This window comes from Pneumocystis carinii (genome assembly GCF_001477545.1).
Source record: "Pneumocystis carinii B80 chromosome Unknown supercont1.5, whole genome shotgun sequence".
Taxonomy (NCBI): domain Eukaryota; kingdom Fungi; phylum Ascomycota; class Pneumocystomycetes; order Pneumocystales; family Pneumocystaceae; genus Pneumocystis; species Pneumocystis carinii.
The window spans coordinates 346,417-370,323 of NW_017264717.1; the positions used below are offsets into that span (position 1 = coordinate 346,417).

Genomic DNA, 23,907 nt, shown 5'->3' on the forward strand with positions numbered 1-23,907 from the left:
AAATTAAAATCAAAGTATTAAATAATAGTTTTTAAGAGAATTTATTTATTTTTTAATTATATAACTTTGTGTATTTCAAAAAATAATAATATATTAATTAAAATATAGTCTTAACGACTAAAGGTTAGATCATCAACCTAAACAATTAGTAAAAGATATATATGTATCAAACTAACTAACCTTTAATATCATTTTGCAAGTTTCTGCTGATAATTCTAAAGCAGATGTACTTACTAATAAAGGCTGAAAAATATTTTCTTCAAGAATATTTGTAACCATTCCCTAAAAAATAAGTAATAGAAATTTTATTAAAGAAAAAAAAACCTTTCGAACATTAATTCCAGCTGTTGTTTCACCTTTTTCATGTCTATTTCTTAATTCTGTAACTATTTTAATACTATCCAACCCAGCATTTTCAGCAAGGGTGATTGGAATTACTTCTAAAGCTTCTGCAAAAGCCTGAAAACAAAAGGCTTCTGTTCCACTTAACGTTCTAGCAAGCTTCATTAAATGTTGTGATGCTTCAATTTCAGGTGCTCCTCCTCCTGCAATAAGCGCTCTATAATAATTAATTATGTATCAAATAAAAAATAAATATTAACCTTTTCTTAACTAAACATCGAATAACACAAAGAGCATCATGAAGAGAACGTTCTGCTTCTTCTAAAACAAGTCGATTTGCACCACGACATAATATAGAAACAGTTTTTACAGATCCTTTTACTCCTATGATTTTTACAATATGTTCACCATACGATTGAACTTCTTCCACAAGATCAGCACTTCCAAGTTTATCTTCTGTGAATGAATCGATATCTGCAATAGGTTTACAACCAGTACTCTATTAATTATTACTAAAAATATATTAAAAAAATTATTAATACCTTACAAATAAATTCTATTTCATCACGTTCAATATCTTTAACAACAAGAATTTTTAGTTTTGATAAAAAATGAAGAGAAAGATCATTAACAGCATCTCTTAAAATCGATTTCTGTATAAGTAATACATTACACCCCGTTTTTTTAATTTTTTTACAAATATTAAGTATATATTGTCTCTCTTCTTTTAAAATTTTATCCATTTGACGATAATCATTAACAACAATTTGATTTTCCAACTTTAAAAAGTCAGTTTACAAACAATACAATAAAAAAGTGTATCAAACATCTGGTTTTGGCGGAGATAATTGAAATTGTATCAATCCTATCTTTGCTTTCTCCATTCGTGTAGGCCCACCTGTCGTTTTAATTACTGATTGTGATAATACAAGCCCATCCACAAGCTCCGTATCGTCAATTGTACCTCCTACCTTTTTAACAATTCGAATATCTGATATATCTACATTATTTGCCGAAAAAGAACTAATCACTTTCGTAATTGCATCGACTGCTATAGGTGCCAATAACACTGAATATTGTGATACAATCTTTTTCCATAAGACTTATATAATATTTATCTATCTTTTACCTTTGAATTAAGCGACGTACTAGCTACTCTAATAAGCGTATTTCTATCCGAAAGATCAATTTCTTTCGAACATGTTTCAAGTGCATTCACTGCATGAGTCGCCGCTCTCTGAAACGATTCCGCAATAATCGTAGGATGAATCCCTTCCTTATTTTTAACTTACCATCTTAATTTCCTTATAAATTATACCTTTTGCTAATAATTTTTCTGCTGCACTCAAAAGACTTCCCGTAATAACTACTACCGTTGTTGTACCATCTCCTGCCTCAATATCTTGAGAAAATGACACATCCACTAACTATTATATTCTTCCTCAATATCTTCCTTCATAATATCACTAATAAAACATATATATTTACCATTTTTGCTGCTGGATGTACAACTGACAAATGTTTTAAAATAGTAGCTCCGTCATTAGTCAATATTACATCTCCTTTACTTGTTTGTATCATCTTATCCATGCCTTTAGGGCCTAGAGATGTACGAATGGTATCTGCAACTGCTATAAAACAGTTAATCTCTTCTTAATAATAGTTTATTTACCTTTAGCTGCTGTTATATTAGATAATCTTACTGAATTAGACTTTTCTTTATCTTGAAACTGCTTTGTAAGCTTTGAATCTACCATTTTTAAGATTTTCTTAAGACTTTCTTAAGACTTTTTAAGACTTTCTTAAGACTTTTTAAGATTTTTTTAAGACTTTCTTAAGATTTCAAGATTTTTCTTAAGATTTCAAGATTTTTCTTAAGATTTTCTTAAGATTTTAAAGAAATCAAGCTTATTTATTAAAATTTTTAAGGTTTATATGTTAATCGTAAGACGTAATAAATTAATTAAAAAATAAGAAATAAGAAAAAAGGGATAAAACGTTAAGAAATTGATAAAAAAAATGGGAAAAGAGAATTGGGAGGAATATAAAAAGTAAGTAAGGTTTTTTTCAGGAAAAAAAACGAGCCAAAATGAGTGAATAATGAATAAATATTAATAAAAATTTTAGGGTGGTAGATGAGGATAAAGAAGAGGAGAAAATAGTGCCGTTAGATGATGGAGATATTCTTTTACTTAAGACATATGTAATTAAGTTTTTTTTTGGAGAAAAAAGGGGGAATTAATGGGTATAATATGTAGGGAACAGGACCATATCATGATCTTTTATGTAAGATTGATGCGGACATTAAGGAGCTTCAGAAGAAGGTTAATGAGGTTCTCGGAGTTAAAGAAGCAGAAACGGGTGTTCTTGACCGACGTTTTTGGGATCTTGCGAAGGATAGACAACGTATGTCAGAAGAACAGCCTTTACAAGTAGCAAGATGTACAAAGATTATTCAGAATAAAGAAGATCTTGAAGAGAATAAATATGTTATAAATGTGAAACAGATTGCAAAATTTGTTGTTAAACTTGGAGACAGGGTGAGTCCTACGGATATTGAAGAAGGGATGCGAGTGGGGTATAAAAAAAAAAAGAATAGAGGGATAATTATTGTATATTTATTCATAAATAGGGTTGAGAGACAAAAATATGCTATACAACTTCCATTACCGCCTAAAATTGATCCATCGGTTACAATGATGCAAGTAGAAGATAAGCCAGATGTAACATATAATGATATTGGTGGATGTAAAGAACAAATAGAAAAATTGAGAGAAGTGGTTGAACTTCCTCTTCTTTTAGTATGATATGATGGTAATATTGAATATTTTTTAATTATAAATAGCCGGAACGCTTTGTAAATCTTGGAATTGATCCACCGAAAGGTATTATGCTTTATGGACCACCTGGAACAGGAAAAACACTTTGTGCACGGGCTGTAGCAAATAGAACGGATGCTACATTTATTCGTGTAATTGGATCAGAATTAGTTCAAAAATATGTAGGAGAAGGTGCACGAATGGTTCGTGAACTTTTTGAAATGGCGAGAGCTAAAAGAGCATGTATCATTTTTTTTGATGAAGTGGATGCCATTGGAGGTACTCGTTTTGATGATGGAGCGGGTGGAGATAATGAAGTTCAACGGACAATGCTTGAATTAATTACTCAATTGGATGGATTTGATCCTCGTGGTAATATCAAAGTCATGTTTGCAACCAATCGACCAGATACATTAGATCCTGCTCTTTTACGACCAGGAAGAATTGATAGAAAGGTTGAATTTAATTTACCAGATTTAGAAGGACGTACAAATATTTTAAAAATACATACACGAACGTAAGCAATATTTTTTTTACATAACTTTTCTTGACAAGAATAGAATGTCTGTGGATAGAGATATTCGATGGGAACTTATTTCTCGTTTATGTCCTAATACAACAGGTAATATATATATTAATAATTTTAGGTTATATAAATAAAATTATATAGGTGCTGAATTACGTTCTGTTTGTACAGAAGCAGGAATGTTTGCTATTAGAGCTCGTCGAAAAGTAGTTACAGAAAAAGATTTTCTTGAATCTGTTAACAAAGTATTTTTTATATTATTAAAATTATTCTAATATTTCATTTATAGGTAATCAAAGGCAATCAAAAATTCAGCTCTACATCTCAATATCTTCAATTCCAATAATTCAAATAATATTTCATCTTTTCAAACATATATTCGTTTTAAAAAAACCTATTCTATATATATATATTTTTTTTTACGTTTATGTGCGCTTAGGAGGGTTGACGTTCAAACTAAAATATGGAACCTGTTATACAAAATGTAAGAAAATATTAAATTCAACATAGATTTATTATATTTAAATTCAATATTTATAAGGGAATAGGTTTTTAAATGGTCAGCCTTTGTAGCAGGTATAGGATATGGATATACACATCGTAATACATTAGCAGTAAAAAAGAAAAAAAAAGAACAGCAAGAACTATATAAACGTAAAGAAGATGTTATACACAAAGCACGAATAGAATATGCAAAACTTTATGCACCATCTTTATTAAAAGCGAATAGTTTAGGCAAAAAAATTAATATAATTAAATAATAGTTATAATTAATTATTGTAGATTTAAATGACCCAAACTTTGATTTAGAAGCATATTTAAATAGACTAGAAGAAGAAAATTTACATTAATATTGAAAAATAATAAGCAATAGTTGTTTAAAAGAAATGTAAGATATATATTATGTTCCGAATTTTCCCAGATAATAACTCTATGAAGTTTCACTTCCCCATAATTTTATTGTACGATCCCAACCTGCAGAAACGATCCAATGATTATCTTGAAATTTATTAAAAAATATTTTAATATAATAGAAAAAAATACCTTTTGAAATATCTACACTCATTACTTTATCCGAATGACCAATTAAGCTTTTTATTAAAACCCAATCATCAGAACTCCATATCTTATAATGATATTAATAAATATATATGTATTTTTTTAACTTACATTTACTCTTCCATCATAGCCACTTGAAACAAGATAAATTCCGGAGGTTGTTGGAATTAATTCTTTACTTTGAATTAATACTTCTTCTCGTGCAGTTTTAAAAAATCTAACATCAGAAACCAAATTTTTATGTGCAGGAATTGTAGATATACATTTTATTTTTCGAACATCCCAAATTTTAATTGTATCATCTGCTGAACCTGATGCAATTTGGTAACCATTGGGTGAGAAATCAAGGGATTGAATAGGTTTAATATGTCCATCTAAATTCATAATTGTACGACCTGTTCGTAAATCCCATACCCTTCCAACAGCATCAAGTCCCCCAGAACATACTAATGCTCCATCGTTTTGAAAAGAAATAGCGTAAACCTCTCTAGAATGCCCTTCTTGCCGTAGAAGTTCTGTAGTCGTTGCTACATCCCATAAACGCCATGTACCATCAAACGATGCACTTCCAATATACTTTTCTGATGGATGAAATTCCACTCTACAAACTCTATTTTCATGACCCTTTAGAACAGATATCGGGGTTTCACTTTTTAAATTCCATAAACAAATATCACCTTCACTCCCTCCTGTAATTAAATTTACTGCTTCTTCTGAAACACCTCCAATAGTAGCCTCAGGACTCCATGATATACCTCCAATTTTATCTGCATGATAACGAAATTTATGTTTTTCTTCTAGATCAGGAACTGAATAAAGTTTACATGTTCCTGACCATGATCCTGATGCAATATACTGCGAATTTGGCGAAAATCTAGCTACTCCAACTGGTCTATCTGAACATATTTGAGATCCCAATGAAATATATGTCTTCAATTCCTTATTTATCGCCTTTCTATGATTAATAATTTTCATCAAAGGAATACGAGATTCAAGCTTTTGTCGTGCTATTCTTGTTCGTGCTCTTTCTCACATAAACTTATATACCTGATTTTATTTATTTCTAAATACCTGTTTAACGAATATTCTGCAATCCTTCTTCTACATATTAGAAGCTCTTCTGTTCCACTCGTATAAAACTCTTCTTCAATCTATAAAATCAACCTTTTTACATAAAAATACTCTTGTTTCATACTTCTTCTTCTGTTTCTTTTTCTGAAAATGTTACCGTCCCATCAAAATTACTTAATAACTCTCTTAATCTATCTCTACGGTCTGCTGGTCCCTCTCCAAAAAGTGTAATAGGTTTACCAAGCTCACGAAGCTTGGCTCGTACTTTCCCATCATCTGTAGGTATATAAATACTCTTTATCTTCTGTCGTCGCTCAAATTCTGCTAAAATAATTTGTTCTTTCTCTGAATATCCTTTATATTCATTTGATCCTTCATTTCCTACGCAAAATATAAGGTTTATTATTCAAATTATTTCTTCCTTTGTTTCTACCAAGACTTTCTACCACAATTCCATTATTAATAAGCTTTATATAATGTTAATAAATATTTCTTTTTTTCTTAAATACTTTTTAACCATTTTATCATCTTCTTAAAGGATTTTTAACCTTTTTTAAACAATCTTATTCAATGATTAAGAGATGTTAAGAAAATATTAACAAATTTCTTAATATTTTTAAAAAAGTTAACTCGGTTATTAAAAAATATTAACAAATTTTAAAAAAGATAATAATTTTTTATTAAAAATATTAAGAAATGTTAAGAAATAATAAAAAATATTAATTTTTTAATAAAAAATATTAAAAAATAATTAGAAAATATTAAAATTATGGAGTCATTTCTTAGAAACCGTATAAAAAAAGGACAAATAATTGAAGAAAAAGAGGAAAAACATGAAATTAAAGAGGTATTTAATAGATTTCTTTAAATAATTATTGAATTATGTTTTTTTAGAAAAAATTTTATAAAAAGTTTTTTACATATAAATCTATCTTTATTATTATTATTATATTAAGTCTTTTAACACGATTTTATAACATTAATCATCCTTCAGAAGTAGTGTAGGAACATTTCTACGGTTTAAATATTCTTATATTTGGTAGTTTTGATGAGGTTCATTTTGGAAAGTTTATGTCAATGGTTTTTTATAAATAATATTTAATAACAATTAATAATATTTAATAACTGGACAGTATCTTAGGCGAACATACTTTTTTGATGTGCATCCTCCATTTTCTAAGCTTTTATTTGCATTTTTTGGATGGTTAATTGGTTATAATTAGTTATTATATTAATTAAAAATTGATTTTTAAAAGGATATGATGGCCATTTTTTTTTTGAAAGTATTGGGGATTCATATATTAAGAATAGTGTTCCTTATATGTATATTCGCTTTGTTCCAGCATTTTTTGGGGCTATGGTAGTTCCATTGGTGTTTTTGATTATGATGCATTCAGGACATAGCCTTCTTTCATCAACATTAGCAGCATTTCTTGTTCTTTTTGGTATATAATTATAAATTTATTTATAATTAATGCAATTGACGTTTTTTTTGTAATAGATAATGCTCAAGTGACTCAATCTAGACTTATTTTGTTAGATTCTATTTTAATATTTTTAATGACGTCTACATTATATTGTTATATTCGTTTTTGCAATATAAGATATCTGGAATTTTCATTTGTTTGGTGGAAATGGCTTTTATTAACTGGTTTATCTTTATCATGTACAATTAGGTAATCCTTAGAATTATTGATTTTAAAATTTTAAGATATTAAGTACAAAATATGTTGGATTATTTACATATATAACTATTGGTACAATGGTTGCTATAGATTTATGGGACCTTTTAGATATTCGTAAAGGATATACTTTGGTAAATATTGTGAAATTTATTGTTTAATTCTTAAAAATATCTAGAATTATTTTGCTAAACATTTTATTGCCAGAGCTATATCTCTTATAATATTCCCATTTATTCTATATTTACTTTGGTTTTATATTCATTTTACTGTTCTTTCTAAGACAGGGCCAGGTGATAGATTTATGACTCCATCTTTTCAAGAAACTCTAGATGGTAATACTCTTTCTTCTAGCTCAATTGAGGTTAATTATTATGATAAAATTCTTATAAAACATAAAGAGACAAATGCTTTTCTTCATTCACATACAGCTAGATATCCTTTACGATATACTGATGGTCGTGTATCATCTCAAGGTTTAGTTATTATATACATATTAATTTTGATTTAAAATATATAGGTCAACAAGTAACTGCATATATCTATAATGATACAAATAATTACTGGATTATTGAACCAGATCATTTATTTAATAATAGAACATTAGGAAAGCATGTATTAAACAATGATTATATTAGATTAAAACATGTTTCAACAAATACATATCTATTAACTCATGATGTGGCATCTCCTCGGAATCCAGCTAATCAAGAGTTCACCACTATATCAAATGAATTGAAAAATCGTTATAATGAAACTGTATTTCAAATTAAATGTGAACATGATAAAAACAATTCTGTTCTTAAAACAAAAGGAAAAAGATTCAAATTAATTCATAAATTAACAGGTGTAGCAATGTGGTCTAATAAAAATTCTTTACCTGATTGGGCTTTTAAACAACAAGAGGTTAATGGCAATAAAAATATAAAACAAGAGAATAATGTTTGGCTTATTGATGAAGTTATTGACATGAATGATACTAGTATGTTTATTTATAATAAATTATTTTTTTAATTAATATTAGGCCGTGAAATCAAAAATTATACACTTAGAAGTCTTCCATTTCATAAAAAATATGTAGAATTACAATTGTCTATGTTTCGGCATAATAATTTGTTAACTAAATCTCATCCTTATTCATCATATCCTATGGAATGGCCAATATTAAACAGGGGAATTAGTTTTTGGACTAAGGAATCTGAATCGCAACAAATATACTTATTGGGAAACCCATTTGGATGGTGGTTTATATTTATATTTATTGTTGTTTTTGTTATTATTATAATTTCAGATCAAATTTTATTGCGAAGAGGTTTAAGCTTAATTAAAGAATGTAAGATTTTTAAAAATATTATATAACATTGATTGTTAAATAGCTCGCGAATTATTCTATAATTATACCACATTTTTCTTTTTCTCTTGGATATTACATTATCTTCCATTTTATTTAATGGGTCGGCAACTCTTTTTACATCATTATCTTCCTGCGCATATCTGTTCTGCACTTTTATCTGGATCTCTATTCCAATTATTGTTTGAAAAAAATAGTAAATCATTGCTTTCTTCCTATTTTTTAAAAAAAAATAAAGATAAAGAAAATATAGGAAAAGAGAAAGTAGTTAATATGCAAAAAAAGGCTAATATTATGTTTACGATATTAACATGTTTTCTTTTAGGATGTTTTATTTATTTTTCTCCACTTACATATGGCAAACCAGGATTAACTTCTGATGAACTATATAAAAGGAAGTGGTCTTCCAACTGGGTATTTTAATTTTAGGATCCATGAATATTTTCTAACACAAATTTGCAGGATTATGCTTACTTAAAGCATTATAAATAAAATTAATATTTTTTATAATTTTTAAAATATTTCTTCTATAATATAAACAAATTATTACTTTTAATTGTTTTCCAAAGATTATAGAATGATGAAAATGTATGTTTTAAAATAAATATTTTAAATATGTCAAATATATAGATTTATTTTATATGATTTAATTTTGAAAATATAAGATAAAATGTGTATAATTAAAATCAAGTAGTTTATAGAGGTTGAATTTCATTGATTTCTGACTCTGTTCTATCATGATTATTATTTTTATCGATAAATTTTTTCATTTTTATCCATTCTTCTTGTTTAAATTCTGTTCCTCCAAAATCGCCAATATCAATAATAGAAACAACGCCATCTAATCCTCCAATTGCAATTCTTTTCCCTTCATAATTTTCCCAAGATAATTTATTTAATGCTTTATTAGTAGAAGATGTTGTAGATGGAAAGATTTGTGCAACTGGCATCTAAATTCTTTTAGAGAATCAGGGATTTTTTTTTTTTATTTTTACCTCTGTATTAGCATCTAAATTCCAAATTTCAAGAGAACCCCCTCCATTTACAGATGCCCATATAGCAGGTCTAATAGGACTCCATTTAATATCATAAATCATTTCACCACAATCGAACTCCATAATTGGAATATTAGAATTCAAATTATAATCTTTGTCTGAATGATTTGTATTTAAAACTGTTGATGGTTTTATTTTCCATAATTTAATACTCCAATCTAAACTTGAACTCAAAACAAGATTACCAAAGTCCAATGGTCCTTTAGAAGGATGAAATGAGATAGATGTTATCGGAGCCGTATGACCCTTGTATATTGACCTAGGATCAATACCGGCTTTTAGACCTGCTCGATTATACCTATTAACGAAATACATATTTCCCTCATCAGTGCCTACAAGAAAGGTTGTAGGATCTGATTCTGGAAATTCTATACATCTAGAACAAATATCATCATATTTAAAAGATGATGGAGCTGTTAATTCAATTATTTCTTGTGGTTGCGTGAGCATATCAATTGTCCATGCACAAACAATTCCATCTGTACTCATACTGATAATATTGTTTGCATTAGATGTACCAACCATTTTTACACTATAGACAGGATGCGAATGACCTGTACATCCTAAAGGCGTCGTAAGAACAGGAAGAGAATTTACTCTTGTATCCCATATAAGAATTTGTCCATTATAAGAACCGCCAATAATCAAATTAGAATGAAAAAGTGAAAACTTTGCTGATAAAATATCGCTCTTGATCAGAGTTAGATAATTATATTTGATAATTAAAGATATCATATTAAACCTGGGAATTAAAGATATATTCAGGTCTATCATGTAGATGTAAATTCCATATCATAACATGTCCATCAGAATTCGAAAAAATACCCTTATTTCTTGAATAACTAGCTAATGATAATTCTTTAAAATAATTGCTCCAGTCTAAATCTGTTATCACTTTTTTAGATGTCCATTTTTCACATTGAAATTGTATCACTTCTTTAATCTTTTTTTCTGTATAATTCTCCTTATTTAATGAATAATCTTCTGAATAATCTATTGTTGGTTGATATTCTTCATCTAAAACTCTTTCAATTATTTTTGATGATTTTTCTATAAAATTTTGAAATGAACTAGAATTAAATATATTATTCCTTTCTTCATCCTGTAAAATTTCTACTTTTATATCTATACTCTCTTCTTCTCTTCTATTGCTTTCCTCTTTCTCATTTTTCTCATCCAATACTTGTTTTAACCGAATTTCCACTTCTGCTTCAATATCTATCTCTTTCTCCACCCGGGTATCCATCTCATACGACGTCTGAATCTCTTTATTATATGTTATAGGCTTCATTTCCTGCTGTAAAGGCGGTATATTAAAAAGAGGTATAGGATGTGTCATTGACAATGTATAAACATTTTCAACTCTATTTTTTCTGAAAAAAATTCATCAATAATTGAAACTCATTTATATTATTGGTTTCTACTCTTCAATTTCCTTTTTTTCCTCTTTTAAAGCCTCTTCTTCCTCCAATTCCTGTTTCTTTTCGATTTTCGTCTCTCCCATCAAACGTATCACAAGTTCATCAATTTCTTTCTTATTATAAAACTTATTCTTCTTCTCCTGATATAACCATATTAATTTTTCCTCTCATACTATTTCAATTTCTTTACAACTTGTAATATTTTATCATCTGATGCTTTTGAAAGCTCAAATTGCCCCCGACGCTCCTGAACATGACGCCGAAACGCTGCAAGCTTATTCCTCTTCTCTTCAATCTCTGCTTTTCGTCGTTCCATTTAAATCTTTGTTTTTATTTAATTTCTTTTTCTTTTTATATATTTTTTATCTTCAAAAACTATCTCTTTGATCCCTTATTAAAGTACAAATACCATCTCAGATAACTAAATTTCTAGTGCCAAAAGTGCCAAGATATAATCCTGTATTTAAAAATATTTTTATGAAGGTTGTCTTATATAACAATCTTATCTTAGATAAGATAAGATAAGATTGTATTAGATCAGATGTCCATATATATATTGAAAATTTGTTAGAGAAATTATCTTAGAATTATTTGTTAAATGTAGTATAGAGTTCTTGGAAATGGTATTGTTAAAGATGAGGTACTGAATACCATTAAAACTAAAGCAGTTATATCATCGGGTTTTCTATTCGTTAATTAATTATATATAAAATAAATAAATAAAGAGGAATTATACCCTCCTTGATAAAAGAAACGATGTTTTCTAGCTTCATTTGAAAATGGAGTATCAATTTTTGTATTTTGTGCATTTTTTTTTGCAAATGTAACAATATGTTTGGAAACTTGTGTAGCTAATAATAATTGATCTTTTGAAATCTCACCAATATATGGAGAGATATTTTGGCCTGATTTTAACCAAATTCCAGCATTAATAAGTGTTTCTGTAATAATTGTTTGTATATTTTCAAAAAATAAATTATCTAAAACCCCGTCTGTTGCAAATAGGATTACATCACCATGTTTTAGATCATGATTATATATATCTGCATCATGTATTTCGTTTTTTATATATGTTTTTTCACCATTTCTATTATGCTCTAAATCATTTAAAGGAATTTTAGAAAGCTGAAAAGGAGCATTAAAGAAATGGCTCTGTATCTTTGATTTAAAGAAAAGTTTACCATAGCGATAAATCGAATATCCAGAATCACCAAGACTGATCTTCATATAAACCTCCCCTTCTTAATAATAATAATATCTTACTTTAAAACCCTTATATTGCCTTTATCATAGTAAAATTGACCTAAACAGACTGTTGTTCCCCCTCCAATTATATTTTTATCCAGTAAAACCTCTTTAAATCCTTTTCTAAGAGAATCCACTACAGTATCTCCCCTCAATACCTCATTTTCATAAATCTTTACAATCCTGTCACTTAGTCCCCATGAAAAACGTTTGACATCAATACTAAATGACTGCCATCCTCCAACCCCATCAAAAATACCAATCGCTGTTTCTTTTTTTCCCTTAATTTCCTTAGTATTTGAAATAAAAAAAGAATCCTAAGCATCTTAAGCCTTCCTCTCATCTGTTCCTAGTCTATTCCTTACTTGACTTGTATTTCTAATGCCTTTTTCCAGTATTTCCCATGAACTATCTAATGAACTTGATAATCCCTCTAATATCTGTGCTTTTTTGCGGGGAGAACTTGCTGCTGAGATAACTGGCCAATATTTCCTGACAAATAACTCTGTAGAAAAGGCTTTAAACCTGTTGATAAGAGGTGGATTTGTAAAACAAGTAGAAAAACTCATCTAAATCCCAGATATAGGGTTAGACCTACCCTTTATCAGTGTGATTAAGAATTTCTTATCGAATTCTGAGAGATTTGAAGGTTTGCTGAGATGTTGAGAGCTGTGTAAGTTGATTTATAGGTGTTTTATAGAGATGTATATTGATGAGTGTATAGAAAAGCTAGAAATGCAAGATCAAAGCGGGAAATTGAGAAACGGGAGCCTAAGATAGAAGAATCAGGACGAACATTTCTTTTTTTGCGTGGATCATCAACAAATAAGGTGGTTCAAACAGCACTTTTAGATTTGGTAGGAAAATAACAAGAAAAGAGAGATATAAAGAGTTTACTGAGTCAATGATGTTTAGTACTTGTTAAAGAAGCCCAATGCAATTAAATTCTCTCGAAAAAACCAGATTTATCCGTTTGAAAACACAAGTTCATTGAATTTTTTATCAGAAAAGAATGATGCAAGCTTTTTAGTGGTAGGAAGTTGTGGAAAAAGGCGTCAAAATACGTTAATCTTTGTCCGTATGTTTGATTATCAGGTTCTTGATATGCTTGAGTTGCGTATTGAAGCAGCAGTTTCAATGATAGAGTTTAAAGTATGTTTTTCTATGATTACAGAGGAATAAGGGTTAATACTGATGATATAAGAATGAAAAGTGTTTTATTGGGCTAAGACCAATGATTTTATTTGTAGGATCATTATTTGAATCATCACCAAAATATCAATTGTGTAAATCTATGTTTCTTGACTTTTTTCATGGAAAAACAACAGATCAATTAAATATTGAGGGCATTCAGTATGCTGTATGTCTTCTAACAGAAGAGCCTACGGATGAAAATCCTTTTCCTCCTGTTTTTTTTCGTTTATATATGGTTAAATATATGAAGGAAGAAGGATCAGGATCAAAAATAGAATTGGAGGAGATGGGACCACGTTATGACTTTCTTATTAGGAGAACACATGAGGCGAATGAGAAGATGATGAAGGAGGCTATGAAAAAGCCAAAAAAACATTTGCCTAAAATCAAAAAGAATATTGATGTTGATATAATGGGAGATAAAATTGGGCAAATTCATTTAGCAAAACAGAATATTGATCAACTTCAGACACGTAAGTTTAAAGGGCTAAAACGGAAGATTGAGGATAGTATTGAGGATGAGTTATCTCTTAATAAAGATGGCAAAAAAAACCGTCGAGTTACTTTTAAAGATGATTTAACATTACATACTTAGACAGTTTTGAATGTTTTAGGAGGGTAGAAGGCAGATATATTGTATATAATTATGCAAAGGATATATTATTAAATTTTTAATTATAAAACTATAAAATAATTTACCCATTTGGGGTTATGTATTATAAATAATAATAATATGATTGCTAGTATGTATAAAGCTAAAGGGTTTTTATATTAAAAATGATTAATTCTCTGAATCAAAAGCAATATTCCGAATTAATATAAATAATTCATAAAAGTATGTCTTTTTCCTAAAATCCAGACGAATTTTAGGTACATTTGTCTTATTTTCATCCTGAAATTCATCTCCAAACCATTCCATTTTAAGCTTATATTCAAAGCCACTCTGAAGAACAGAAGTTCGTGCAAGTTCACACATGTCTACAGCAGATAAACTCCAAATCTTAAATGTTAAATAAAATAATATATATATATATATAAATTACATACCTGAGAAGCTACAGCATATTCTTCAAGGAGTGGATCTTCTGTAAAATGAAATTGAACAGGATCATCTGTAGAAAGTGTTACATTTAATCCTCTTTTAAAAAAAAGTGGAAATGGATTTTCATGAAACCTTAAAAATAATAAATTATTTGATATTGGAGACATAGAAATCCCAATTTGAGCTAAATAATATAAATATTGTATTGTGTAATTTTTTTCTAGTAAAATTCCATGATTAATAGAATAACTTGTTAAAAATGAACATGCAAGATGGCTAATATTTCCTGCTTCTCCAGAATGTGGCCTAAATAGAAAGGTATTAAATCCTCTTTCCTTCCTCCAATGATTAAGAACTGCCATATTCATATATGTATAATAATGCCAATAAAGATAAGGTGGATTTTCCGGATAATCCCAAGTTGGAGTTAAGAATTTACAATCCACTTCAATTTCAGGTTTTGATTCATCATCTACAGAATCAAAGCCGACAACTCTCTGTAAAAAAATATGAAGTTTAGGATTTTTAGATGGATCAAAGGTTATTTCAAAAAGTGGTTGAAAAAAATCTATTAAAATATAAGTATTATAAATTGAATTTAACCACCTACTTTTTATAAGTTCCTCCATGTTATTGAGAGTCCCATTCTTTTTAAAAATATTATAAATTCTAGGAACTTGTATTATCCAGCGAACATTTAGTGAAAACAAATTGTTATCAATAACCCATGATGCTAATTTATCCCATTCATCTAATGATCTACTTACAATTAACTTTATATAAAGCAATTATAAAACGAACATCCCAAAAATAGTAAGTCTATATTCTGCCATTTTATATTTATCATCTTCTAATTTGTTAATAAGCTCTATACAAAATAAATATATAATAATTAGTAAATAACAGGTAAATACCATGTGTCAATTCTGCAAAATATTTTCCTTTCATATAATTATCTGTGCTTAAGAAAATAGTTCTAAATATAGGTTTTCCAAATGGACTAAATCTTGAATTAAATACTTCAAAATGTTGAAATGTATCCTTATAAGCCTTCGAAAATTAAAGATCCATTATATAATTCCAACATAAACTTACATGCATGTCAAGAGTATCAATTGTAAGATCATATTCAGTTAAATTAAAAGAATCGAATATATCTTTTAATGTATGATATTTTCCATCCTGATATAACACAATATCCTACCAAAAAAAGTTAAATATAATATCTAAAGAATTATAGGATTATACATTTGGAGAATCTCTCAATTTTCTTTTGATAAATCCCAACAAATGTTTTTTAGTAGCCTATTAATATAAGTATTATACTTATTTATATAAAAATATTGCTAACAGATGCATCATGATGAATATGTGTATCAACTTTTCTAATATTATAAAAGTCTTTAAGAGGAATTTGCTTTTATATATTAGTATTTTTAAAAAGAAAAAAAAAATACTTTGATTCTTATGATTTCGTCTTTCTCATGAGATGTTATATATTCTTCCCATTTATCTTCTAAGTATTTTAACCTTTTAGAAGAAAATTCCTTAATTGATTCATCATTTATTACATCACAAATTTCCTTAAAATTTTCATAGAATTCAGATATTGTTGCAACATTTAATAATGAATTACCAATATCCATATCTAAATTAAATAGTTAAACGTTTTAAACCTAATTCTTCTTAATAATTATACCATTTTGAGATGAATATGTTTGAAAAATTCCTGAGCTTTCATATCTATACTTTATTTGATTATCTTCACCCGGAATTAAACATTTTTCAATCTCAAATTCTTCATTATCCTTAGGATATATGTCCCATACTTTTTCATGTCTTGGGTTATCAATATGACGTTGAAGTGAGAACTTAATATACTGATTACGAAGTATAAGACATTTATACAAAGAAGAACATATATTTTTCAATTTTCCCATTGACTCTAAATCTGCTGTATCAGAAATCAGATATATAGACAATTATATCTAGGAATTCCAGTACTTTTACAAACTGTTATATCTTCATATAGATCTTGAGCCTCTTTATATAGTGTATAGTATTCTTGAAAATATAGACATCTATTAGCCCTTTCCTGTGCTTCTTTTAGACATAGATCTGGTTCAAATTCTTTTTTATATGAACTATTTTCACATATTTTTTTAAGTACTTGATTTTTTGATGAATTTGATTTTTTAAAAAATACAGGACAATTGTTATTTTCCTGCTTATAAAGAATCAATATAATACGTTGTTTTATATACGCCTAGACATACATCCTTTGCTTCTTTTCCATAAAATAGTCCTTCATAAATAAGAGAATCAATACAACAAAAATCATTAAAAAAACGTGCTTCTTCATATGAATTTAAAAGATATCTATTATATTCATTATTCCTTTGATCCATCTTCATTTTATCTTATTAAAAGTCTAGTTTTATATAAATAATTCTTGTAAAATTTTCCTAAGAGCTTAAGAATCCTATAAATATTAGATAAATAAATTAATTATTAAGACAGAATAATGAATTGAAACAATTAAATATAATCTTAAATGTATTTATTTTTAAATATTTATTAGCGTCAATAAATAAATATATATATATTAAAAAAAAATAAAAATTTATATACAGAAATGTAGTAAAATGATTAAGAATCTCTTTATCCTTGCAAAATTATTTAAGAATTATAAATGATAGATTGAGCTATATTTTTTGTGCCTATTTTTTGGATATTATTGTATAGTTAATTGATAAATTTGAGTTTATATAGATATTTAAAGAATCTATTTTTTTGAGGTTCTTTCTTCTGATGATACCTTTTTTCTATTCCTATGTTTATTTGATTGATTAAATATATTTTTATTTTTCTCATTTTTTACTCTTTTTTGTTTAGTTATATGTCTAATATTGAAATTAGAAAAGAAAATATCCAGACGTAAGTTATTAGGTGTTTTTGGATATAAAATATTCATTAATTCGACATATTCATTATTATTCAATATCTTTTCACAGCTAACAATATGTACGTTTTTATTGCTTATTTGATTAAAAAAAGACTCTTTGCATAACTTTGACGTATGAACAATCATTTTGTATGAACATGTAGAAATTTCTGATATAAACACTATTTTATCATAAGTATCAGATTCACATATATACTAAAAAATTATTTAAATATAAATCTTTTATCTTTAAAAAATACCTGAATTTCAATATGACGGTTATCTTGAATAAGATTGCAATATGTACCCCCATGCATTCTTTGGCTAATATAATATGAATTTCCATTATATTCTATTTTAGATGAAAGTTCCGGCTCTTTTTTTTTTGTAGTTTCATTTAACTTTCCTAAAAAATAATAATTCTCACTTTGATTCTCTAACATACGAAGACCTCTTTGTGTACCATCCCATTCTGTCTGATGAAACTGTTTTGCATACTTATTATAACAAAATACATATGTCCACCATCCTTCCAACTATTTTTAAATTATTTATACTTTAAATATTCAAATCTTCCCTTACATAATAAATACATGAATTCTCCATAGGAGATAGCAGCTTTAATCCCCTTTCTAATGCTTTATTTGTCTCTTGTTCTTTTTTATTTTTTTCTTCTTCTGTTTCTTCTCCTTCTATTAACCCTTCATCAACTTTAGGAATTGTACAAAGATATTCATCATTCTTAAGCTTCAATATCTCATATTCTGTATTATCTTTATGCTTTTTATTGCTATTAAAAAGACGTTCATTCACTATATCTCTTGATATAGGCATTTCTTTAAAATTTATTTGATAGCGTGGTTGACTTAAGACCTATTCTTGATGAAAATGGCCTTTTTAACTAGAAATATATACGTCATCATAGACAGAAAACCCATAGATATGTATAAAAGGCATGATTATCCATAAAACCAAGCTTTTCCTCATTTCTTATTATTCAAAAAAATTAAAGTGCTGAATTATGTATAAAATGTTGTAAAACCTTTATGAAAATTGTATAAAATGTTTGTTTCTAATGATTATTTATATCTGCAATATATTTATATTTATTTCAACTTAATGGTTGTTGTTAAGTGCAGATTGTGAAAAACTAAAATAATTTGATCGTAATAATTAATAATTGATCTGATAGCTAAGAATACAACTAGAATTAATAAAATATCTCTAAAAATATTAGCCATTATATAATTACCTTATGAATGATGAAAATTCCAATTTTCTGATAAATATTATATATCATGAATAATCATCAAGAAATATTTATCTAAAATTATTTATACAAGTAAAACTGCATTCACACACCCTAAAACTCGTTATTATATATACTTAAAAAGAATTATATACCGTCGTTTTCTGGATTATTTGTTATTTGTGCATACTATATATATTATAAAATTAATAAAAATTATTTATTAATACCTTCCCCCAAACAACCTTTCCTCCTGGTGTTACAAGTCCCATTTCACTCACATTTACCTCAATAATCTATTATGCATCAGAATATTCATAGATATCTTCTCTTTCTTTTTTTTCTTACTGTTCCTTTTGTTAAAACACCTAATTGCGTATACATAGGTGATTGTGGATTTTTCTTAACACTTAGAATTGGAAATTGCATAGTTACTGCTAATTTTGGATGCGTAACATTCGCTTTTTTCTGTCGAAGTGCCATAGGTCTTCGTTAATTAGATACTTTTCATTTTTATTAAAAAAAAACCTTATAAATCTCTTTTAAATCATTAAAAAAAAACTACCATACCATTCTTATCCTTTCTTACCTCATATTTAACCGGCTTTCTCGTAAATCCCTCCCCTACAAACGTCGCTTTCGTAATCATTCGTTTCCACAATTTCCTCTTACTTTTTCCACTCTTAATCACTTTAAATACTTCTTCTTCTGAAATCCCACGAACTCTTGGAAGAGGAACACTATATCTTTCCTTCTTATCCTTTCTTTTTTGTTTAACCATATTACAAAGCATTTTAGCCTGTTTCTCTTCTCCACGTTCTAATAAATAGGTTGGCACCGCTCCTTCTGGAATCCCTTCTCCGACCCCTCTATTAACTTTTTTCTCTTCATGAGCTCTTATTCTGCTCATAATTCCATTAATAATCCCTTTAATAACCCTCTTATTCTTACAATCTTTTGATTCGTATATTCTCTTCTCTTCGTTCTTTATTATATATTTTAGCCTTAATACCTCTCAATTTTCTTGCATATTCTGCCCTTTTATGAGCAATATGAGCCTCTCTCTTACGTCTAACATGGTTTAATCCTTCTTAACTCCCTTAATAAAATAAGTTTACTTCTTTTCTTCAAAGTCAAGACGGCGTCCTCTTTTCTTAACATGATTCTTAATATAATCACCTTGTGGCTATTAAAAGTTAATAAAAGTTAAGAAAAAAGTTAAGAAAATTAACCATTTTTAAGAAATTTTAAGAATTTCTTAAGAATTTGTTAAGAAATTTCTAATAAAGTTAATAATTTGTTAATAATTGAGGTTAAGATTTATCGAAGAAAGACGTCAGATAAATCAAGATAGATAAGTAGAAAATAAAAAAGGTGTAAATTGAAGGGAAAAAAGGGATTTTATGAATAAAACAAGTATTTTTTTAAAAGCAGAAAGATATTTTAATATATTTTGGTTAAAAAACGGTGTTTTTAGGCCTATTTTTGGTAGAGATATAAAGAAATAAAAGTCAATTTTTTATGATGATATATTTAGAGGGAAAATGTTGTTTTATGACTAAAATAATGAATAACAAGTTAATACCATTGTTAATGAGTAGATATATATGTTTTCAACGGGACATTAAAGGTCCGGTTGGATCTATTAAATCAAATGTTAGAGCAATTGAAAAATTTATGTTTGAAAGGTTATTTTATGCAGTAATACATATTTATAATCAATCATTTATTGTTACGGAAGGGGATCTTATTAGGATTCCTCAGAAATTGCGTGATGTTAATGTTGGAGACATAATTAGATTAAATTGTGTATCTAAGCTAGGATCAAGAAATTATACGTTAAAAGGAGAACCGTATATAGATGAGAAGCGTTATACATGTAGAGCGAGAGTTTTAGAAAAGACGAAGGCGCCTATGTCATATTTTATAAAAAAAAAACGTAGACAAAGACGTATAAAAGTTGTGAAAAGTAAGCAAGATTATACAATATTAAGGGAAATAAATAATGAGAAGAAAAAAGACAAGAATTAATTAATATTAGGATTTTTGAAATTAAAATACATGATATTACATAAATAGGAAGGAGTATAATAGTGCAAAGTAAAGGAATTGATAATGAAATAAAAAAAAGGACATAAATGACATTTTTGTAAACCCAATGATAAATTAGTGTTAATATGAATTGATGAGTTTTGAAATTGCTATAGATGAAAGATAAATGGTTAAAAGTTAAATATTTTTAAATATGGTTAATAGAATTTTTTGTTAATCTTGTTGCATTTCTAATAATCTCGTAAATGAGTCCTATAATATAATTTTAGACAAAAAAGATAATAATAAAATAAAAAAGAAGTTTACATTAGTAGCAGCTTTTAATTGTTCCAAAGTATGTTTTTGAGACTTTACAGCATCTACGATTTGTTCGACTAATTGCATCATTTGTTCTAATGTTAGCCTGACGGTTGGTTTTGAATTTTGGAAATGTTTTTCAGGTCGTAAAAATTGATCTTGCAATAATTCTGGTATTGTTTTTCTTTTTGTTTGATCTCTTTCGAGACAACCTTTCATAACTTTTATTAAATTTTTATTAACTTTAACGCCATCAGGTTGAGTTTGTCCAGTATGTGTAATAGGAAAAGCCATAGTTGGAAAATTGATAGGATGCCTAGGATCGGGTATTGCTTTGATTTTTTGGAACATTGTTAGATGAGCAAAAGGTGTTTTACCATATACCATTTGATATAATATGCATCCTAGACTCCAAATATCACTTGCTCTACCTAGTTTCATAACTTTTTGTTCACCTGGAGTATTAGAATGTGCTTCAGATAATGCTTCTGGAGACATATAATTAATAGTTCCAATTTGTGAATCACGATGAATGTTTGTAGTATCATTTCCAATTGCTTTGGCAATACCAAAATCTATTAGTTTAAGAGAACCTTCAACAAGCAAGAAATTGGCAGGTTTCAAGTCAGAATGAACGATTTTTTGATCATGAACAGCTTGAACAGCTTGAAGCATTTGATCCCAATATAACCGGACAAAGTTTATATCTAATGGTCTCTGATGCTGTTTTGCAAGTAAATGTGATAAATCGATTTCTCCGATTTCCAATATCTATAAATTATTATATATAATTATGAAAATCTTAAAGTTTATATTTGTACCATCATTAAATAACCTTTTGTATCATTAATTTCGGAATCATATAATTTAATAATTCTTTCATGTCCTGAAAGTTTTTTTAGAAGTTCAATTTCGTCTTTAAAATTAACAATAGCACTTTTATCTGCTTTATCAAAATGAACTTTTTTAAGAGCAAACATTTTATGATTTTGGTCCATTACTCTAAACACTTTACTAGTTCCACCCCTTCCTATAAGATCTAGTCGATTGTAAGGTTTTGAATTTACCTATAAAAATTAGAAACAATATTAAGGGATATATACATACATAAGTAATAGATTTAGATTTCGAAGAACCATTATGTGATGATGATAAATTAGTTTTTGAGTTAGGAGAATTTGTTTGAGGTAAAACATTATCATTTACATCTACTAAATTTTTCTTTTCAGGTTTTAATATTGACGGCAAACGACATGCATCATAATTCTTAATAGAAGGGTCCTTAGGGGAATTCGTTTCTATATTTTTTTGCAAATTTTCAAAAAGTGATGATTTTGAAATATAAATCGGTAAAATAGATTCATTCTTTAGACAATTTAGTTCATGATTAATTCAAAACATAAAATTCACTACCTTATTTTGAACAATTAGGTCAGTATTCTGGAGACAGTTTACCGGATTCGTTAATAATGATTGTATTTTTTTGAACTTTTTTGGTGATGTTTTTTGATTTTCTATTGGTGATATTGAATTCGAGAGTACAGGAAAAATGTTAAACTGATTTTCTTCATTTTTAATATGTTCTTTTGGTATATTTTCTTTATTTATAATATGTTCATGTGGTATATTTTCCTTATCATCATTAAAAGTTTGTATGTCTTGCTTTTCTGTGTCTAAAAAAGGTAGTTTAGAGTCCTCCTGTCCCACTTCTGTACCATTTTCAAGCTCATCTACGCTTTCACTTGAGAGACGCTCTGCACGTTTTGGTGGACCCAAACCAATTCGTCCGATACGTTTCCAACGAGCTGAAGATGATGCATTGATTCTCCAACTATTAAATTTTAAAAAAAAAAAAGCAAATCTTAAAAATAAAACCCCTTATACCTTTGTTTTAAAGACGGTGTTTGAAATGTATGTGATTCTTGAGTCTGTTGATTCGTTTTAGTTTGTGTTGTTACAAGTGCCAAAGAATTCGAAAATCCAGAAATATCAATTAACTTATTAAATAATAAGTATTACTATACAAATAATGTCTCTAAAATTCATACCTGTTGAGAATTTGGCTGCAATTCCCCCTCATTTTTAAGATTCTTGGGACGTTCTACATTTTTTGCTATAAAATGATTCTAGGGACTAAATAAAAAAAAAAAAATACATAAAATATCGTACTTTTCTGTCATATATATAATTTCTATCCGAATTATCCATATTTTCGGTTATTTTCGGCATAGAATTAGATTCTTCTATATTTTCCCCTGAAATCTCATTTAAACTCTCTTTTTTCCCCTCAATAGACCCTCTTCTCCTCATCTTCTTAATATCACATTGATTATCTTCTATATGACCCCCTTCTATCGGCTTTCTGTCCTTAGAAAATAACATTCTAGCATATGCGCTTTCAAACTCAATTTCATCGTCTAATACGTCTTCTGCTGACAAATCATGCGACATTCTAGATATTCCCCTATAATAACTATGCGTATTCGCCTTTATATCCTCTTATTAAGCCCTTTAATAATATATTTCTCTTAAACTTTAATTTCCTTATAACTCCTTCA

At 27.8% G+C, this 23,907-nt stretch overlaps 13 protein-coding genes across 13 annotated transcripts; 5 read left to right on the top strand and 8 right to left on the bottom strand.

The window, feature by feature from the left end:
- Positions 1-110: 110 nt before the first annotated feature.
- Positions 111-2,099, bottom strand: T552_01292 (T-complex protein 1 subunit delta; the record flags this gene model as incomplete). The annotated part of the gene is made up of 10 exons (XM_018369881.1): positions 111-137; positions 181-282; positions 325-559; positions 603-841; positions 885-1,121; positions 1,170-1,430; positions 1,472-1,614; positions 1,661-1,769; positions 1,831-1,973; positions 2,015-2,099. The coding sequence occupies 10 exons, from the start codon at positions 2,097-2,099 to the stop codon at positions 111-113; spliced, it is 1,581 nt and encodes a 526-aa protein (XP_018226530.1).
- A 219-nt stretch (positions 2,100-2,318) lies between these two features.
- On the top strand, positions 2,319-4,079 carry T552_01293 (26S protease regulatory subunit 7). Its single transcript, XM_018369882.1, has 8 exons — positions 2,319-2,393; positions 2,470-2,545; positions 2,601-2,920; positions 2,975-3,143; positions 3,188-3,678; positions 3,722-3,783; positions 3,832-3,932; positions 3,977-4,079. Exons 1-8 carry the CDS (start codon positions 2,362-2,364, stop codon positions 4,031-4,033), a joined length of 1,308 nt encoding a protein of 435 aa, XP_018226531.1. The 5' UTR covers positions 2,319-2,361; the 3' UTR covers positions 4,034-4,079.
- Positions 4,080-4,105: 26 nt separating this feature from the next.
- On the top strand, positions 4,106-4,575 carry T552_01294 (hypothetical protein). Its single transcript, XM_018369883.1, has 3 exons — positions 4,106-4,171; positions 4,236-4,422; positions 4,471-4,575. Exons 1-3 carry the CDS (start codon positions 4,151-4,153, stop codon positions 4,536-4,538), a joined length of 276 nt encoding a protein of 91 aa, XP_018226532.1. The 5' UTR covers positions 4,106-4,150; the 3' UTR covers positions 4,539-4,575.
- On the bottom strand, positions 4,575-6,380 carry T552_01295 (hypothetical protein). The gene is made up of 7 exons (XM_018369884.1): positions 6,335-6,380; positions 6,251-6,284; positions 5,942-6,198; positions 5,818-5,897; positions 4,858-5,770; positions 4,732-4,813; positions 4,575-4,686 (listed from the first exon to the last, which is right to left on the bottom strand). The coding sequence occupies exons 1-7, from the start codon at positions 6,335-6,337 to the stop codon at positions 4,619-4,621; spliced, it is 1,437 nt and encodes a 478-aa protein (XP_018226533.1). The 5' UTR covers positions 6,338-6,380; the 3' UTR covers positions 4,575-4,618.
- A 165-nt stretch (positions 6,381-6,545) lies between these two features.
- On the top strand, positions 6,546-9,314 carry T552_01296 (hypothetical protein). The gene is made up of 11 exons (XM_018369885.1): positions 6,546-6,664; positions 6,712-6,818; positions 6,861-6,897; positions 6,951-7,029; positions 7,074-7,262; positions 7,319-7,493; positions 7,537-7,633; positions 7,678-7,975; positions 8,020-8,481; positions 8,524-8,832; positions 8,876-9,314. The coding sequence occupies exons 1-11, from the start codon at positions 6,587-6,589 to the stop codon at positions 9,271-9,273; spliced, it is 2,229 nt and encodes a 742-aa protein (XP_018226534.1). The 5' UTR covers positions 6,546-6,586; the 3' UTR covers positions 9,274-9,314.
- Positions 9,315-9,545: 231 nt separating this feature from the next.
- T552_01297 (hypothetical protein) lies at positions 9,546-11,642 on the bottom strand (the record flags this gene model as incomplete). The annotated part of the gene is made up of 5 exons (XM_018369886.1): positions 9,546-9,800; positions 9,846-10,595; positions 10,648-11,278; positions 11,330-11,466; positions 11,517-11,642. 5 exons carry the CDS (start codon positions 11,640-11,642, stop codon positions 9,546-9,548), a joined length of 1,899 nt encoding a protein of 632 aa, XP_018226535.1.
- Positions 11,643-11,920: 278 nt separating this feature from the next.
- T552_01298 (hypothetical protein) lies at positions 11,921-13,140 on the bottom strand (the record flags this gene model as incomplete). The annotated part of the gene is made up of 4 exons (XM_018369887.1): positions 11,921-12,011; positions 12,063-12,542; positions 12,590-12,888; positions 12,937-13,140. 4 exons carry the CDS (start codon positions 13,138-13,140, stop codon positions 11,921-11,923), a joined length of 1,074 nt encoding a protein of 357 aa, XP_018226536.1.
- Positions 13,141-13,189: 49 nt separating this feature from the next.
- Positions 13,190-14,395, top strand: T552_01299 (hypothetical protein). Its single transcript, XM_018369888.1, has 4 exons — positions 13,190-13,244; positions 13,296-13,428; positions 13,487-13,723; positions 13,776-14,395. The coding sequence occupies exons 1-4, from the start codon at positions 13,231-13,233 to the stop codon at positions 14,358-14,360; spliced, it is 969 nt and encodes a 322-aa protein (XP_018226537.1). The 5' UTR covers positions 13,190-13,230; the 3' UTR covers positions 14,361-14,395.
- A 105-nt stretch (positions 14,396-14,500) lies between these two features.
- On the bottom strand, positions 14,501-17,265 carry T552_01300 (AMP deaminase). Its single transcript, XM_018369889.1, has 12 exons — positions 17,084-17,265; positions 16,812-17,034; positions 16,507-16,761; positions 16,265-16,455; positions 16,159-16,224; positions 16,056-16,112; positions 15,903-16,007; positions 15,722-15,857; positions 15,609-15,675; positions 15,418-15,566; positions 14,813-15,375; positions 14,501-14,765 (listed from the first exon to the last, which is right to left on the bottom strand). Exons 1-12 carry the CDS (start codon positions 17,219-17,221, stop codon positions 14,547-14,549), a joined length of 2,169 nt encoding a protein of 722 aa, XP_018226538.1. The 5' UTR covers positions 17,222-17,265; the 3' UTR covers positions 14,501-14,546.
- Positions 17,266-17,547: 282 nt separating this feature from the next.
- On the bottom strand, positions 17,548-18,630 carry T552_01301 (hypothetical protein). Its single transcript, XM_018369890.1, has 3 exons — positions 18,334-18,630; positions 18,012-18,287; positions 17,548-17,967 (listed from the first exon to the last, which is right to left on the bottom strand). The coding sequence occupies exons 1-3, from the start codon at positions 18,583-18,585 to the stop codon at positions 17,593-17,595; spliced, it is 903 nt and encodes a 300-aa protein (XP_018226539.1). The 5' UTR covers positions 18,586-18,630; the 3' UTR covers positions 17,548-17,592.
- A 410-nt stretch (positions 18,631-19,040) lies between these two features.
- T552_01302 (hypothetical protein) lies at positions 19,041-20,281 on the bottom strand. Its single transcript, XM_018369891.1, has 9 exons — positions 20,233-20,281; positions 20,119-20,186; positions 19,952-20,071; positions 19,590-19,902; positions 19,529-19,539; positions 19,349-19,487; positions 19,231-19,296; positions 19,156-19,189; positions 19,041-19,114 (listed from the first exon to the last, which is right to left on the bottom strand). The coding sequence occupies exons 1-9, from the start codon at positions 20,233-20,235 to the stop codon at positions 19,086-19,088; spliced, it is 783 nt and encodes a 260-aa protein (XP_018226540.1). The 5' UTR covers positions 20,236-20,281; the 3' UTR covers positions 19,041-19,085.
- A 285-nt stretch (positions 20,282-20,566) lies between these two features.
- T552_01303 (hypothetical protein) lies at positions 20,567-21,031 on the top strand (the record flags this gene model as incomplete). Its single annotated transcript, XM_018369892.1, has 1 exon — positions 20,567-21,031. The coding sequence occupies one exon, from the start codon at positions 20,567-20,569 to the stop codon at positions 21,029-21,031; it is 465 nt and encodes a 154-aa protein (XP_018226541.1).
- A 190-nt stretch (positions 21,032-21,221) lies between these two features.
- Positions 21,222-23,846, bottom strand: T552_01304 (hypothetical protein). Its single transcript, XM_018369893.1, has 8 exons — positions 23,519-23,846; positions 23,398-23,475; positions 23,234-23,346; positions 22,763-23,180; positions 22,457-22,714; positions 22,171-22,416; positions 21,359-22,120; positions 21,222-21,304 (listed from the first exon to the last, which is right to left on the bottom strand). Exons 1-8 carry the CDS (start codon positions 23,798-23,800, stop codon positions 21,266-21,268), a joined length of 2,196 nt encoding a protein of 731 aa, XP_018226542.1. The 5' UTR covers positions 23,801-23,846; the 3' UTR covers positions 21,222-21,265.
- Between the last annotated feature and the right edge of the window lie 61 nt (positions 23,847-23,907).

Bases quoted from the DNA above. Each gene is read 5' to 3' on its own strand.
- T552_01293 (XM_018369882.1), top strand. From the start codon at position 2,362: ATGGGAAAAGAGAATTGGGAGGAATATAAAAA. The intron at 2,394-2,469 runs GTAAGTAAGGTT...TAAAAATTTTAG, and splicing joins AATTGGGAGGAATATAAAAA to GGTGGTAGATGAGGATAAAG. The intron at 3,933-3,976 runs GTATTTTTTATA...TTTCATTTATAG, and splicing joins TTCTTGAATCTGTTAACAAA to GTAATCAAAGGCAATCAAAA.
- T552_01294 (XM_018369883.1), top strand. From the start codon at position 4,151: ATGGAACCTGTTATACAAAAT. The intron at 4,172-4,235 runs GTAAGAAAATAT...ATAAGGGAATAG, and splicing joins TGGAACCTGTTATACAAAAT to GTTTTTAAATGGTCAGCCTT. The intron at 4,423-4,470 runs GCAAAAAAATTA...TAATTATTGTAG, and splicing joins ATTAAAAGCGAATAGTTTAG to ATTTAAATGACCCAAACTTT.
- T552_01295 (XM_018369884.1), bottom strand. The intron at 4,814-4,857 runs GTAAGTTAAAAA...TATCATTATAAG, and splicing joins GCTATGATGGAAGAGTAAAT to ATATGGAGTTCTGATGATTG. The intron at 4,687-4,731 runs GTATTTTTTTCT...ATAAATTTCAAG, and splicing joins GAGTGTAGATATTTCAAAAG to ATAATCATTGGATCGTTTCT.
- T552_01296 (XM_018369885.1), top strand. From the start codon at position 6,587: ATGGAGTCATTTCTTAGAAACCGTATAAAAAAAGGACAAATAATTGAA. The intron at 7,263-7,318 runs GTATATAATTAT...TTTTTGTAATAG, and splicing joins AGCATTTCTTGTTCTTTTTG to ATAATGCTCAAGTGACTCAA. The intron at 7,976-8,019 runs GTTTAGTTATTA...TAAAATATATAG, and splicing joins TGGTCGTGTATCATCTCAAG to GTCAACAAGTAACTGCATAT.
- T552_01299 (XM_018369888.1), top strand. The intron at 13,429-13,486 runs GTAGGAAAATAA...AATGATGTTTAG, and splicing joins AAACAGCACTTTTAGATTTG to TACTTGTTAAAGAAGCCCAA. The intron at 13,724-13,775 runs GTATGTTTTTCT...TGATGATATAAG, and splicing joins TTTCAATGATAGAGTTTAAA to AATGAAAAGTGTTTTATTGG.
- T552_01300 (XM_018369889.1), bottom strand. From the start codon at position 17,221: ATGAAGATGGATCAAAGGAATAATGAATATAATAGATATCTTTTAAAT. The intron at 16,225-16,264 runs GTATTTTTTTTT...AATATATAAAAG, and splicing joins ACGAAATCATAAGAATCAAA to CAAATTCCTCTTAAAGACTT. The intron at 14,766-14,812 runs GTATGTAATTTA...TTAACATTTAAG, and splicing joins AATATGCTGTAGCTTCTCAG to ATTTGGAGTTTATCTGCTGT.
- T552_01301 (XM_018369890.1), bottom strand. From the start codon at position 18,585: ATGCCTATATCAAGAGATATAGTGAATGAACGTCTTTTTAATAGCAAT. The intron at 18,288-18,333 runs GTAAGGGAAGAT...ATTTAAAAATAG, and splicing joins AGAATTCATGTATTTATTAT to TTGGAAGGATGGTGGACATA. The intron at 17,968-18,011 runs GTATTTTTTAAA...ATAATTTTTTAG, and splicing joins ACCGTCATATTGAAATTCAG to TATATATGTGAATCTGATAC.
- T552_01302 (XM_018369891.1), bottom strand. The intron at 20,072-20,118 runs GTAAACTTATTT...AAACCATGTTAG, and splicing joins CTTGACTTTGAAGAAAAGAA to ACGTAAGAGAGAGGCTCATA. The intron at 19,115-19,155 runs GTATATAATTCT...AACGAGTTTTAG, and splicing joins AAATAATCCAGAAAACGACG to GGTGTGTGAATGCAGTTTTA.
- T552_01304 (XM_018369893.1), bottom strand. From the start codon at position 23,800: ATGTCGCATGATTTGTCAGCAGAAGACGTATTAGACGATGAAATTGAG. The intron at 22,715-22,762 runs GTAGTGAATTTT...AATTGTCTAAAG, and splicing joins ACCTAATTGTTCAAAATAAG to AATGAATCTATTTTACCGAT. The intron at 22,417-22,456 runs GTATGTATATAT...TAATTTTTATAG, and splicing joins AATCTAAATCTATTACTTAT to GTAAATTCAAAACCTTACAA.